At 44.9% G+C, this 16,567-nt stretch overlaps 1 protein-coding gene across 1 annotated transcript in view; it reads right to left on the bottom strand.

Moving 5' to 3' along the window:
- Window positions 1–16,567, bottom strand: part of usp43a (ubiquitin specific peptidase 43a) — a 456,330-nt gene that overhangs the window by 180,784 nt on the left and 258,979 nt on the right. The window contains exon 5 of the mRNA XM_080208928.1: window positions 3,461–3,596. Within this exon, the coding sequence (XP_080065054.1) occupies window positions 3,461–3,596 (136 nt within the window). The remainder of the gene's footprint in view (window positions 1–3,460; window positions 3,597–16,567) is intronic.

Raw genomic sequence — 16,567 nt, 5'->3', positions numbered from 1 at the left:
CTTTCCTGCCTTCCCTCCATAACCTTTCAACCCATTCCCAGTCAAAAATCTAACTCCTCCTCAAATTTACCCAACAGACACCGCACTTTGGGGTAGCAAATTCCACAGATTCACAACCTTTTGGGACAAGTAGTTTCTTCTCGACTCTGTTTTAAATTTGCTACCCCTTATCCTAAGACTATGACCTTCCATCCTAGAGTGCCCCAAAAGAGGAAGCATCTGCTCCACGTCTACTCTATCCATAGATTTTACCATCTTGTATACCTCAATTTGATCTCCCTTCGTTCTTTTACAAGCCAGAGAGTATGAGCCGAAACTGTTCAATCTCTCTTCTTAGGACAAATCCCTGATCTCTGGAATCAATCTAGTGAACCTCCTCTGAAACAGCCTCCATTATGTCTTTCCTCAAATAAGGGGACCAAAACTGTGTACAGTGCTCCAGGTGAATGGGCAGGGTCATGGAGGGGGTCGATGGGTAAAATAGGTGCGTACATGGGTGGCACGGCAGGTCAGTGAGGGATGGATAGTTAGGGTGGCAGGTGGGTGAGGGTTTGCAGCAGGGTGAGGTGGCAAGTCAGTGAAGTGAGCAGGTTGTTGGGTGTCAAGTGGGTGAAGTAAGTGGGGAGGGTTCGCCAGTGGGTGGAGGGGGCAGGTGGGTGGTGTTTGAGATAGGTGAGGTGATCAGGAGGCAGGATGGTGAGGCAGGTGGCTATGTTGGCAGGTAGGTAAAGTGCCAAATGGGTACAGTTTGCATGTGGCAGAGGTGGACAGCAGGTAGAGTTTACAGGTGGGCGATGTGGTAGGTGAGGGAAGTGGCGCATGGGCATTGGACTGGTAATCCAAAGGCCCAGGCCAATGCTTGAGGTATGGGTTCAAATCCCACCACAGCAGCTAATTATTCGAATAATAAATCTGAAATTAAAAGATAGCCTAATAATGTCCATGAAATCATTGCTGATTGCCATAAAATCTATGTGGTTCATTAATGTCCTTAAGGGAATTAAACCTACATACACTTAACTCCAAACCTGCAGCAATCTTAGATGCTCTCTGAAATGGCCTAACAAGCTCCTCAAACTGCTACAAAGTGTAAAAAGAATGGAACTGGATGGACCACCTGGCACAGATCTAGGCACTGGAATCGAACAGCACTGTGGGTGTTCCTACAACATATGGACTGCTACATTCAAGGTAGTAGTTCACCACCTTCTCAAGGGCAATTCAGGATAAGTAATAAATGCTGGCTGAGCCAGTGATGCCCACAGCGCATAAATGAATAAAAATAAAGGGTGAAAAGTGGGTAGGCTGGTTGGTGAGGTGGAATTGTCTGAGGTGGTAGCTGAGTCTGGGGGGGGAGGGGGAGGGGGAAGGGGTTAGCCTGACTGCGTTGGGGGTTAGCTGTGTGGTGAGCGATAGTCAGGTCTGGTCAGTGGATTATTCAGCTGGTTGGTAGAATTGTTGAATCGAGCTGGGGATTAGCTGTGGTGGGGTCTGGGGTTGAGTCACTGGAGGTTGAGGGGATCAGTGTGCGATTGGGAGATCAGTTCTGTAGTTACTCGGGATGTCAGATTAGGATTTTTCTGTCTAACATTTCCTGGGTAACGATTCAGCCAAGCCCCGTAGAACTGCCTGAAGTTTCCAACTCCGGCTCAGAGTTGGAGACTTTCACAGAGGGTCGAGAGGAGGAGGAGAATTATCCATTCAGAGTTTAGCCTTCCCAGACAATTCCCACGGAGGTTAGCATGTTGGGACTTCTGTGGGATCCCTACACACACCTTGGGTTATATATGTCCAGTCTCTGACAATGTGGAGACCAGATGATCTGGGCCATCATCTTTGAGTGTGTGTGGGTTGTGTGTGTGTGGGTGGGGCAGGGGGAGGGATTGTGCCATTTACGTTGAGAAAGTTTATGAATGACGAGGCCCCTTTCGGCAAATATTAACTGCATTTTACACAGTAAGGGCACTTACTCCTCATCAAGTTCATTATCCAGTTTTACTTACTCCCTGCTACATAAATACTTCTGTGAACACAGATCCTGAACCAAGAGTGCATGTTTCCAAAGACCGTACAGTAAGGGGATGGATTGAACCCTGAATTTGAAAACACAAACGTTCTTAGAAGAATGTTTAGCAAACTGTCCCTCTTCTTTCCCCAGTCGTTGCATTCTGTTTAAACTGCCACTGTGTGATGGAAATCTGTCAGCTGTGCATCACCAAATGGACAACTCTTAATCCTCCTTGTACTGAACAACAATAAATTTATTTATTAGTGTCACAAGTAGGCTGACATTAACACTGCAATGAAGTTACTGTGAAAATCCCCAGTCGCCACACTCCGGCGCCTGTTCAGGTAACTGAGGGAGAAATTAGCATGGCTAATGCACCCTAACCAGCACGTCTTTCAGACTGTGGGAGGAAACTGGACACAGACATGGGGAGAACGTGCAAACTCCACACAGACAGTGACCCAAGCCGGGAGTCGAACCTGGGTTCCTGGCGCCGTGAGTGATAACTGCTGTGCCATCGTGCTGCCCATGAGATGAATAAACAACGAGATCAAGCCATTACTTAATCTCTCTTCCAATCCTCCGTATCTCAGAAATCTCCCTTCTTTTTCCCCGACGCTGCCTACTTCGACTTGAAAGAGGTCCTCCCCACCTTCTCCTCTCTCCCTCCCCACACCCCCCTCCAAACCCCACCCCCACCACCCACCCACCCACACACCCTTCCTGCTGTCTGGGACAAAGTAACCCACTTGATCCAAGCTTCGCCCTTCAGTTAAACACTGATCCCCCATATCAGCGGAGGGAGAACCAAGACTTCAGTACCTGCTCCCTACAAGATGCACTGCAGCAACAGAGCAAGATTTATTTGGCAATATCTCCTCAAAGCACAATCTCCAGCCTGCAGAAGTCAGTCATCAAGTGTCAGGAGATCATGGCAAGAGTTCAGCTGTTCAGCTTCTTCTTGATTGCCTGCTTGATTCTTTCTCCATGAGGACATCCATCATTCGCAGCCAGGTGAACCGGTCATTTACTTCCAAGTCTCTCACTGAGAATTCTGCAAGGCTAGTCGGCAGAACAAACCTCGGTCGTTGAGATTTCGTCCTTCGTTATCCGGAGGCACTTCTCCTCTGCTCATCCCTTTTCCACAAGGGCATGTAGAACCTGGGAACGGGACAGTGGGGAGTCGGGCTGTTGTTACCTCTGCTTAATGACATCATGTGACTGACTGTGCCACTTATTCTCAGCTCTTGAACTTGTTGGACGACGTAACATTCGCCATCCAATCACGGCTCAGGTGATTTACAGTTGGTACAGGTGCGAAAGGAAGATTATTAATGTGATTTAGTAATTAAGATTCTCAATGTTTACTGAAGCATAGTCAAATAGATGAACATAACGATGAGTGTAATTAAGAACATTTGTTCATGTATCAGACTCAGATTTTAGCCTTACCTGATCTGGAGTTACTTTGCCTTCATCTGCCACCATTTTCCGGAGCGCAGCAACAGTTCCAAGGAGCGGGACTGCCAAGCCAATCCTCAAATACCTTTGATGCTTGGACTGGAAAACTAAGGTTACCGTCAAGGCCCTAAAAATAAAGAGAAATGATCCGTAAGATGAGCTAATTACACATAAACAGAACAGAGTTGTGTACCATTGTTTCATTGAGATGATTCATCGGATCAATTTGATGGGTTAGGCTTGATCTCCACCCAGTAACAATTCAGGAATATTACAGATCACATGCAAGGCAGTGTTGAGGCTTGACACTGCCTCACAGCGCCAGGGACCCGGATTCGATTCCTGGCTTGGGTCTGTGTGGAGTTTGCAGGTCCTCGCCATGTCCGTGTGGGTTTTCTCCCACAGTCTGAAAGATGTGATGGTTAGATGCATTTCCCATGCTAAAATTATCCCTCCGTGCATCCAAACAGGCGCTGGCGTGTGGCGATTAGGGGATTTTCACAGTAGGGCGGCACGGTAGCACAGTGGTTAGCACTGCTGCTTCACAGCTCCTGGGACCTGGGTTCGATTCCCAGCTTGGGTTGCTGTCTGTGTGGAGTTTGCACATTCTCCTCGTGTCTGCATGGGTTTCCGCCGGGTGCTCCGGTTTCCTCCCACAGTCCAAAGATGTATGTGTTAGGTTGATTGGCCATGCTAAATTGACTGTAGATGCATAGGTTAGAGAGGATTAGTGGGTAAAATATATACGGATTGGGGATAGGGCCTGGGTGGGATTGTGGTCGGTGCAGACTCGATGGGCCTCTTTCTGTACTGTAGGGTTTCTATGATTTCTATGAACTTCATTGCAGTGTTAATGTAAGCCGACTTGTGACATGAATAAATAAACTTAAAAAAAAAACTTTAACTTCAGCATTTGTGAAGTCACAAACAGACTGAAATTGGAGTAGGAGGTTTCTAACTATTTTTTAGTCAATGACACATAATATAGCCATAGCCTATGGCCATCTAACTTTAGATCTGGTACTATGTAACAAAACAGGGCTAATTAATAAACTTCTTGTGAAAGGACCATTAGGGATGAATGAGCACCGCAAGATAGAATTTTACATCATGTTTGAAAGCGTTGCTCAGTCTAAAGCCAGGCTGCACAAAGGAAAATATGAAGTTACGAGAGACAATCTTGCTGAGCTGGACTGGGGAAGGACAAAGAGGTGTGATGGTACATGGGCAATGGCTACTCTTTAAGAGTTATTATGCCGTTTACAGCAATGCTTCAATTCCTTCGAGGTACTGACCAGATGGGTTTTCCGAGAATCAGCAATGGTTTCATGGTCATCAGTAGCTTCGTAGTTCTGGAGTTTTTTTTATTGAATTCAAATTCCACCATCTGCCGTGGCAGGATTCAAATCCGGGTCCCCTGAACATGAGCTGAGTTTCCAGATTAATAGGAAGGTAAGGATTGTATGAGATTAAAAGAAAAGGTTGATGAAGTTGCCAGAAATAGTAGTTGAGCCTGAGGTTTGGAAGCATTTTAGAAAGCAGTAGAGGATGATCAAGAAACTGATAAAGGGGAAATAAAATATGAATGTAAACCAGCAAAAGACATAAAAACAGACTGTAGAAGTTCCTATAGATATGTAAAAAGGAAATGTTTGACTGAGACAAATGTGGGTCCATCACAATCAGTCAGGAGAATTGATAACAGGGAATAGAGAAATGGCGGAGAAGCTGAATGATCACTTTGTGACTGTCTTCACTGAGAAAGACACAATAAATCTCCCAGAAATAGAGATCCATTGGATGAGGAAAAATGTGGAATTGAAGGAAATTAGTAATAGTTTTCAGAAAGTTGCAATGCTAATTCATGGGACTGAAGGTTGATCAGAATCAGAGACCTGATATTCTACATCCCAGCCCGTTGAAGGAGGTTGCTATGGAGATACTGGGTGCATTGGTGATCATCTTCTAAAATTCTATAGATTCTGGAATGGTTCCTGCAGATTGAAAGGTAAAAAATGTCATCTCACTCTTGAAGATGAGAGGGAGACAGAAAGTGGAGAACTACAGGGCTGTTAGCCTGACATCAGTCAGAGGGAAAATGCTGGAATCTTTTCTGAAGGCTGTGATAAATGGACACTGGGATTACAGTGATCTGATCGGGCACAGTCAATGTGGATTTATGAGATAGTGGGACTGTCCTATGGAGAGAGATTGGGGAAACTGGGCCTGAATTCTTAGAGCTTCAAAGAATGAAAGGTGATCTCACTGAAAGGGATAGACCGGGTAGATGCGGGTGAAGTGTTTCCCCTTGTTCAAGGGGCTAAACCGGAGGGACACCATTTCAAAATATGGGAGAAACCATTTGGGACTGAAATTAGGAGACATTCTTTCACTTGGGCAGTTGCAAATGTTTGGAATCCTCCACCTCAGAATTCTCTATTCTGTGGAAGTTCAGTCATTGAGTATGTCCGAAGCAGAGATAGACAAAATTCGAAGCAGATCGTGTGGGAAAAAGGCACTGAAGCAAATGGTCAGTCATGATTGAATTTAACAGTGGAACAGGCTCGATGGGCAGAATGGCAGTGCACACTCAAGTGGCTAAATGGCCTACATCTGTCTCCTATGTCCTATAAGATTGCTCAGACTTATACATATAACACAGATAGGGTTGTGAAATCTGGTTAGATGCATTTCTGGGAGATTTCATCACATATCTATTGGAATTTTCCACCTCTAACTGCCAACATTATCTCTCCTCCAAGTCAAACAGACATTCTCCAATATTGCTATAATCAATAAACAAAAGAGTCCAAAAAGAGCTGGAAAGAACACTTTCTTTTCCTTAACCGCATCCTTGTCGATTTTACCCTTTTGCTCAAAGCATCATCCAGGAGATTAATTGCAATCTATAAAGATTCTCAATCCGATGCACAAAGTCCAGCATAGATAGCAATGCAATGTCAATTTGAATCACGTGTGTAGATACTATCAATCTACAACCGTAGAACAGAGGAGTTTCACAGTGTCCTAAAGAAAACCTTACGCCAGAGCTCTTAAAAGATACTTAGAAGTGTACAACAAACAAAAATCATTCATGAAAGGCAAACGAAAAGAATTCCAGGTGGCTCATACATAAATTTGAATGCAAGAGTACTTCGACTCGTAGAAGTGACACTGAGATGGAAGCAAAGTAGATGATCAGAGGTCACAGATGATTACAAAAAAAAAATTACTCCTCTTGAAAGACAAAAGCACTCTTAAGTGTGCAGCATCAAACCACTGCACACTGCAAAGTATATCAGAAACTGTGGAAGAGCAGAGGACCTGAGGCTACAAATTCACAGAACATTAAAGGCAGCACCTCAGGTTGATAAGACTGTGAAATAAGCTGAGGTCAAACTGATGTAAAATAATTAACAAGATCGCAGTCAGAGCACCATGTGCACAGTATGGGTTTCACACCATAGGAACAATATTAAGACCTGAGGGGCATACATCACAGATTCACTACAAAATACAAATGTTAAGGAACACTGTAAAAATTGGATTTTAGAATGGCAGATTGTGGGATGATATATCGAATGGAGATTGGGTCGACTGGGACGTGGAATTTAGAAGAACGAGGGAGGGATCTAATAAAAACATGTACAATTCTGACAGGGCTGCACAGACTGGATGCAGGGATGTTGATTCCTCTGGCTGGGGGCTCTAAAACAATGGGTCACAGTCTCAGGATACAGGGAAGGTCATTTAAGATTGAGTTGGAAGAAACCTCACTCAGAGGGTGGTGAACCTGTGGAATTCTCTACCACAGGAGGCTGTAGAGGCCTAGTCACTAAGTATATTTAGGAAAGAAATAGATTTCTAGATACGAAAGGCATCAGGGGATATGGCGAAAGCACTGGAGTATGGCGTTGAGATGGAGGGTTGAGATGGAGGATCAGCCATGAACATGTTGAGTGGTGCAGCAGGTCTGAAAGGCCGAATGGCCTACTCCTACTCCAATTTTCTATGTTTCCATGAATAATTTAAAATTATGAAAAAAGGATATAATAATGGATAGGCGAAGCGTTTACTACAAATTACTGCCCGTCGTAGAGGAACAAGAAACTAAAAATCTGAGATTAGAAATAAAAGGGGACAGAAAGAACCGCTTCACACAGGGTGGGGAGGGGGCAGAACTTCCTTCCAGAGTTAGTGATGGCGGTACTATTTGTCAGCATTCAAATTAAAATTAGGCAGTGGGCAAGGATTGAAGTCATGATGTGGGAATGCCGGCGTTGGACTGGCGTAAACACAGTAAAAAGTCTGACAACACCAGGTTTTAGTCCAACCGTTTTATTTGATAATACTCACAAGTTTGAGGGGAAGAGGCAGTCCCCTCGAAAGCTTGTGAGTATTATCAAATAAAACGGTTGGACTAAAACCTGGTGTTGTCAGACTTTTTACAAGGATTGAAGAACAGAATAGATGTTCAATGCAATTTGCTCACCGCCAAGTAAAATATCAATACTGACCAGTTGGGCTGAATGGCTTGTTTCCAGATGACTGTTTTTGAGAGTTCCAATCATAGGTAAATCCTGGTGTTTGTGTAGTACCAGGTAACCGGAAATGCCGGTTTTACAGATTGGGTTGGTCCACGTGCTGGCTATTCCCCTCAAACACATGGAATCACTTGAACACACACACACCCCACTTCAATAATCAGTGCAGCTATTTCCCCTGGTCTCCAATGTTATGAATACCTTTCTGCATTTTACTATAATTTTAAGGGTGAACTACACAAAACTGGTTTTTTTAAGGAAAATCATGTTTTTATGGGACTAACTCAGCCCTGACACATTCCGTAAAAACAGGACGTACCTGTGGAAATGTGGGCATTCTGCTTAGGGCTACCGAAAGCAGCAAGCAAAAGTTACCACTTCAATAAATTAAGGGGTTTTTGAGCTGAAAGGGAACAAAGTAATTGTGTTTTTGTCAAAGAGTGAGCAATCAAACATTCTTCTTCAGCTGCATGAGTTTTCCCCAGCAGCCATCTTGAAAATATCCCACAGCAGCTAGTTCCCTATCATACGTTAGAACTTCTCTTGCTCATTACTGATATCATCACAAGTTATTGCATTGAAGCAGTACAGTTTGCAGTTTTCAGATTCTTATCCATGACCTTACAAAGAAAATTATGTGATATTCTTATCTTCACTACATACTTCTTTCTAACTTCCATCAGCAATCGTCAATGGGAATGGTGATTAATGCAAGTTTGAGTACAGGTAGTGCTCGACTTCATGATGTTCAAGTTACAAGGAACAGTACTTACAACATTTATACATTTGCAGTTGGCTGGACAGCCGGTTAATGGTGCAGAGCAATGTCAACAGCGTGGGTTTGATTCCCATGTTTGCTGACGTTATTCATGAAGGCCCCACCTTCTCAACCTTGCCCCTCGCCTGAGGTGCGGTGATCGTCAGGTTAAATCGCCACCAGTCAGTTCTCCTCCTCAAAGGGGAGAGCAGCCTATGGTCATTTGGGGTAATGATGACTTTACCTTTACCTGTTTCGATTTACAACGCTGGTTTCAACCTTACGATGTTCTGCACCACCTGTCCGTTAGATTGTCGGGTCGCTGACCCCAAACGAACCCGTGGAAGCAGGAAAAACTTCCTTCCGATTTTCCAGTAAGAATGTGACCTTATAGTAGAGGTATCAAGACATAGACAGGAGGATAGATGGACAGGGAACAGTGTAGTGTGAGAGAAGATGCATGTGTCCTAGTTTTGTGCACCTAGTTTAGGCAGTCCCTTACACCAAGAGAATGGGTAAATGTGCCAATACCATGTTAGGCTCATCTCCCAGCTTATCCGTGTGGTTTAATCTCCTACAGTGATGCGTTGGCTGACAAACAACTTCAGACAAGTGGCATAACACTTTCTGAGACCTCAAGCAAATACACCAAAAAATCTGAAGGACTGGACTTTAACATGTGTTCATGAACCATTGACCCATTCTTTAACATTGCTCCTGTGAGAAAACCATTTCCAATTTATGACCTTTCGATTAACGACATGGCTTTTAGGAAACACCACACCTCAGAGCAGCACATAGCACAGTGGTTAGCACTGCTGCTTCACAGCTCCAGAGACCTGGCTTCGATTCCCTGCTTGGGTTACTGTCCACGCATTCTCCTCATGTCTGCATGGGTTTCCTCCCACAGTCCAAAGATGTGCAGGTTAGGTTGATTGGCTATGCTAAAAATTGCCCCTTTGAGTCCTGAAATGTGTAGATCAGCGGGTAAATATATGGGGAAAGGGCCTGGGTGAGATTGTGGTAGGTGCAGACGCGATGGGCCAGATGGACTCTTTCTGCACTGTCAGGTTTCTATGATTTCCTGTATTGTAAATCTTGAGGGCAGCCTGTACTGAATTAGACAGAGAGGAGGGTAGGAAAATGGGGCAATAAACCAAAGCCAAGAGCGATCTTCAACACTTAATGTTTCCATAATCTGCTGTTTGTCTTTTTCGGGAAGAAACAGAAATGACCTACATCCTTGTCAATTATAGTTTCCAATTCTGCCCTGTGCTTGTGTTCTTTAAAAGCATTTTAAAACATTGGCTAACTTAGTTTCATTCTTTTGCATTGCATTTTTGACATATGAATGAGTTATGGCACTATTACCAAAAATCCTAGGCTACGGTACAGTCTGGTCACTTTACTGTTTGTAGGAAACAAAGATAACTCAGTTACTGAGACGTCAATCATATTACTTCTCGACCTGGGTCATTTGTTTAAATATCTGCTACAATCTAGACTGCAGAGCAAGTCCTACTCGTGTATTTTCATCAATGCTATATTACAATGTTGAAAATTCAGAGTGCAGAAGAGGGCCATTCTTCCCACTATGCCTGTGCCAGCCAAAAATAAGCAATCCAGTCCCACTCCACTTTTCAGTGCCTGGTCTATAGACCTGTGGGGTCAAAGTGCATATCCAAGTTTTTTCACAGAATCCCAACAGCGCAAGAAGCGGAGATTTGGATCATCGAGTCCGCACTGACACTGACAAGTTTATTAGTGTCACAAGTAGGCTTACATTAACACTGCAATGAAGTTACTGTGCAAATCTCCGGGTCGTCACACTCTGGTGCCTGTTTGGATACACTGAGGGAGAATTTAGCATGGCCAATGCACCTAACCAGCCAAAGCACATCTAACTCGCACATCTTTCAGACTGTGGGAGGAAATCGGAGCATCCTGAGGAAACCCATGCAGACACAGGGAGAACATGCAGACTCTGCACAGAGATCCAAGCTGGGAATCGAATCGGGGTCCCTAGCGCTGTGAGGCAGCAGCGCTAACCACTGTGCCACCATGCTGCTCTAAATATCATGAAACTTTCCGTCTCTCCCTTCATTTCAGGCTGCAGATTCCAGACCCCCACCACCCTCTGGGTAAAACAAAATTCTCAACTCCCCTCCAATACTTTCACCAATTAAATCTATGCTGGCAAGTTGGCAATCCAATTTGTTATAAAATGCCCTGTTTAACCTCAATTGAATCTGGCCCCTTCAGCGTAGACTTTATTACATTCACAAACACTCGGATGTAACTGGATGTATCATTAAAAAATTATCCATCAATCAGACATTAGGCAATTTAAGCTTACAATACAGAATCAGAATTGAGCCATGAACCTATCGATCCGATGATTCTGTTCCCCATCACAAAACTGCTACCCATATCCGCAAGAGCAATCAAAGACCGAGTACTCACATTTAAATGAATTGACCAACATGGGACTGCAAATGTGAGAGATTGATGGATTTAAATGATGGATTTTAAAAGATGCAATCAATATGTTCGTCCTTAACTTAATTGTAAGCCCCTCATAAATCATGTTGGGCACCTGAAGATCTCTAATAGATTTTCCTAATTAAATATTTTCAGCCAAATTTACTGCAATGATAAAACATGCGTCTGACTTGCATTAATTTACATCCTTCATGTTAACCTTTCTTAGACTGCACGCCATCAAAATCAAGTTTCTGCACAGCTAAATTTCACCAGTAAAAGAAAATGTAGTTCCAATTTCATACAATCCTCATAGAATGCCTTCAGCGTCAGAGGTGGCTATTCAGCCCATCGAGTCTGCACTGGCTCTTCAAAAGAGCATCTTGTTCAGGCCCACCCCCTTCCCACCCTGTCCCCCTAGCCCCACACATTTCCCATGGCCAATCCCCCTAATCTACTCATCGTGGGACACTAAAGGACAACTGAGCATGGCCAATCCACCTAACCTGTACATCTTTGGACTGTGGGAGGAAACCGGAGTACCCAAAGGAAGCCCACGCAGACACGGGGCTAACGTGCAGACTCCACACACACGGTGGCCCAAACAAGGAATTAAACCTTGGTCCCTGGCACTGTGAGGCAGAAGTGCTAACCACTGTGCCACCGTGCTGCCCAAGGATAAGCAAATGGTTTTACTTATTATGGGGGAAAACAGTTCTGAACGTAAGGACAGACATCTAGTTAGGAGGAAATCAGCCAATGGCAACAGAGTTCATATCCAAAACTCAACTCCCCTAATGGTAATAACCATGGGGGAGAAAAAACACAAAGTGGGAAAAGAAACATTTCATTTTAAGTTTTACAAATGAAAATCAAAAAGATTACAGAATTTAACACATAAGTGACAAATGATTGAGAACCATAAGCAAAACTCCAAATATATATATATATAAAGAGCAACAAAATACATATAAACCACATAATGAGGGTAAGGGGCAAACCTTTTAGGACTGAGGTGAGGAGAGGGCGGTGAATGTGTGGAATTCACCACCACAGAAAACAGCTGAGGCCAAAACATTGTGAGATTTCAAGAAGAAATGAGAGCTGTCAGGGTTAAAGGTATTAAGAGATATGGGGGGAAGGCAGGATCAGGACATTGATTTTGATGATCAGCCATAATCATAATGAATGGTGAAGCAGGCTTCAAAGGCTGGATGGCCTAATCCTGCTTCTACTTTCCATGTTTCTATGTAAATTATTTAGGGTTCTATTAAGTGCTGATGCTGAATTATCACCAGGTGCAATTTTTAACCAGAAAGATCATCTTGAGGGCAAATACCAAATAGGGAGCATTTTATGCGATCAAGAATTCAATGAAAGAGAAACAGAATTGGTTTCCTGGAATTCTATCTTGCTGCAATATCTTCTAACAAGAAAAGGCTTGTTCATTTGACTGTCCAAACATCCACTGGACCAGACAAGAATCTGAAGTATCTAAAAGTCACATATACTCTTCGAGTCACCCCAAGCTAAATGAAACCATTTTAATTGCAAATATGATAGACTGCATTGCAGAACTAGTCCATATCTCAAATGCAATGTCTTCTGCGATTTAAAAAAACACAACACCAAGGATTTTGTTCATCTGACAAAAACATAGAATCTGCAGAAAGAGGCCATTTGGCCCAATGAGCCTGCACCAACACCTATCCCTCCCAGGTCTTATCCCCAAAACCCCACTTATTTACCCTGCTAGTCACCCTAACACTAAGAGGCAATTTAGCATGGCCAATTCACTTAACCCGCACATCTTTGGAATTGGGAGGAAACTGGAGACCTGGACGAAATCCACGCAGACACAGGGAAAATGTGCAAACTCCACACAGTCATCTGAGGCCAGAATTGTACCCAGATGCCTGGCACCATGAGGCAGCAGTGCTAACCACTGTGCCACCGTGTTGCCCATGGAGTTTGTCCAATTAGAGGAGAGAATTAATGGTGACTCCAGCATGCAAGATGATCTCTAGTGGAACCTCAATTGTATACCAGGAAGAAGGAGAACAGGAAAATTCTGCCCAACATCTCAGAATCACCACTCAGTACATCAAAGTTATTGCATGCTGCACTTATCTGGCAGACCTTGCCTGCTTAAGATAGTTGACCTCAAAATGTGCATCAGTATCATGACATGAATGTTGCATACATCCCACTCCATTTTGTTATCCTAAGTTCAAACCCACAGATGTGTTTTTATGTTTCAGAGCAATGTATGTTAAATAGGTTAGATTTTTAAAGCAATTACAGAATTATAGAATCCCAACAGTATAGGAGGCCACTCATCCCATCGGACCTGCACCAACAACAATCCCACCCAGGCCCTATCCCCGTAAACCCACATATTTACTCTGTTAATTCCTCTGACACTAAAGGACAATTTTAGCATGGCCAATCAACGGAACCCATACGTCTTTGGGCTGTGGGAGGAAACTACTGCACTAGAAGGAAACACTGGGAGAACTTGCAGACTCCATATAGAGAGTGACCCAAGGCCAGAATTGAACCTGGGTCACTGGTGCTGTGAGGCAGCAGTGCTAACCACTGTGCCACCCCAATATAGCGATAGGCTTGGAGGCCTGACTGTGTGCAGGCCACCTTTTATAAATTTAACAGCAAGTTCATTCATTAATACCACAATCTGATGGGTGGTTCCAAATTGTGCCTCTTACAACATTCTGAGGTATTTTTATCAGTGATGTTAGGTTGGCTACATCAACGAATTCTGTAGCACCCTCCTAATCTAACTGATGCCACTCAAATTAGTTTGGGTTGTGGAGCATATTGGAAGCTCTGAGCACTCTGCTATGCTGCCCTCATTGATGGAGAGCTGCAAGTAAGGTTAGATCAATAGTGGCCACCTGTCTTTGATCATGTGTTACTCTTGCTCAGTGTCGAATGATGGCAACAAGGCAAACATGGAATCTACTCTTCTATTTCATTTGGGAAATTAAGAACTGGAAAATATTGAGACACATCAGAGGGTGGGGAGGGCAAGAGTAGGGGGGGCCGCTGCCACTCTGCGTACTATTGGTGGGGGGGGTCCGCTGCCACTCTGCGTACGATTGGTGGTGGGGGGGGGGGGGGGGGGGGGGGGAGGGCGGGGTCCGCTGCCACTCTGCATACGATTGGGGGGGGGGGGGGGGGGGGCGGGGTCCGCTGCCACTCTGCGTACGATTGGTGGGGGTGGGGGGTCCGCTGCCACTCTGCGTACGATTGGTGGGGGTGGGGGGAGGGCAGGGTCCACTGCCACTCTGCGTACAATTGGTGGGGGGTGGGGGGCAGGGGGCAGGGTCCGCTGCCACTCTGCGTACGATTGGTGGGGGGGGGGGGGGGGAGGGCGGGGTCCGCTGCCACTCTGCATACGATTGGTGGGGGGGGGGGGGGGGGGGGGGGGGGCGTCCGCTGCCACTCTGCGTACGATTGGTGGTGGGGGGGGGCAGGGTCCACTGCCACTCTGCGTACAATTGGTGGGGGGGGGGGGGGGGGGGGGGTCCGTGCCACTCTGCGTACAATTGGTGGGGGGGGAGGGCTCTGCTGCCACTCTGCATGTGATCAGCAGGGGGAAAGGGGAACTCCTAAAGTTAATTCTGAGGAAGTCTGAGCCATTTGAAAGATTGCTCTGTCTGCACATGCTATTCAGGTACACAGTGAGTCAACACTGAACGTAATTGAGAAAGTAAAATGGCACTAAGGGGATTTTGAGACCATGGGGGAATGAAACCCATAGTGGATTGGAGTAATTATGAATGATCGTTAAACAGTTAGCTGAAAGCAGATAAAATTAGAGATGGGAATAAAGTCAATGTTTTCCTCACCATGTTGAGGCCACATGCCTGTATCTAACCACTGGTGCCTCAGGGACTCAGTGCTCTGAATTATTCTGAAATTAATGAGATTCTGAACTCATATTATGGAACAACTAAGAATGGGATTGTGCTGAGAGCTGCATTTAATTAAAAGAAGTAGTTGTTAAGTATTGAAAAATTCATTTATGGGATGGGGGCATCACTGGCAAGGCCACTATTCATTGCCCATCCCTCGTGGCCCTTAAAGTGGTGGCGAGCTGCCTTCTTGAACTGCTGCAATCCCTGAGATGTATGTACATCCATTGTGCTGTCAGGGAGGGAATTCCAGGATTTTGATCCAGTGGAACCTCGAGGTGGTATTGTTCCCAGGTATCTGCTGCCCTTGTCCTTCTAGATGGTAGTGGTCACGGGTTTGGAAGGTGCAGCCTAATGAGTTTGGTGAGTTCCTGTAGTCAGTCTTGTAGATGGTGTGGAGAGTATTCCATTACATTCCTGACTTGTGCCTTGTAAACGATGGGCAGGCTTTGGGGAGTCAGGAGGCGAGTTACTCACCACAAAATTCCTAGCCTTCGACCTGCACTTGTAGTGACAGTATTTATATGTCTAGTCCAGTAATGTTTCTGGTTGTGGTGATTGGAGGTCAATCATTTCAGCTCCAGGACATCACTGTAGGTGTTCCTTGGGACTGTGTCCTCAACCCAACCATCTTCAGCTGCTTCATCAATGACCTTTCTGCCATAAGGTTAGCAGTGGGGATAGTGTTTCTGGTCAATACTCCAGGTATTGGGGATTCAGTGATGGTAATGCCATTGACTATTGAGGAGTGATGGTTAGATTTATTCTTGTTGGAAATGTTCATTACCTGGCACTTGTGTGACACGAATGTTTCTTGCCACTTGTCAGCCTAAGTCTGAATATTGTCCTGGTCTTGCTGCATTTGGACACAGACTGCTTCAGTTTCTGAGTCGTTGTGAACAGTGCTGAACATTGTGCAATCATCAGCAGACATCCAGTGCTGACCATATGATGGAAGGAAGGTCATTTATGAAGCAGCTGAAGGTGGTTGGGCCTAGGACACTACCCTGAGGAACTCCTGTAGTGATATACCAGAGCTGAGATGATTGACTTCCAACCACCACAACCGTCTTCCTTTGTGCCAGGTAAGCCTCCAATCAGCAGAGAGCTTTCCCCCTGATTCCCACTGCTCCGGGTTTTACTGGGCTCCTTGATTGTGTCGTGGGTTTTCATCATCGAGTCAGGAAAATTCTCAGCTGGTCTCACCCACCTCAGTAGAACGTACCAGCAAAAGTGGGATCTTCATTCCCGGGAAGGGAGCAGGGCAGCGTGAGGGTGGATGCAAGCTGTATTTCCAGTGAATCGACCTAGGAGAGAGGTTGGAGGAACTTCAGCACACAGGGATAGTCCATATGAGTGCAGTAGGTCGAGATTATTT

The sequence above is a fragment of the Carcharhinus amblyrhynchos genome, chromosome 21 (assembly GCF_965287045.1).
Source record: "Carcharhinus amblyrhynchos chromosome 21, sCarAmb.v2.hapA, whole genome shotgun sequence".
In the NCBI taxonomy this organism is placed as follows: domain Eukaryota; kingdom Metazoa; phylum Chordata; class Chondrichthyes; order Carcharhiniformes; family Carcharhinidae; genus Carcharhinus; species Carcharhinus amblyrhynchos.
Note: the sequence above shows the minus strand (reverse complement) of the source record. Positions and strands in the feature narration are given on the sequence as shown.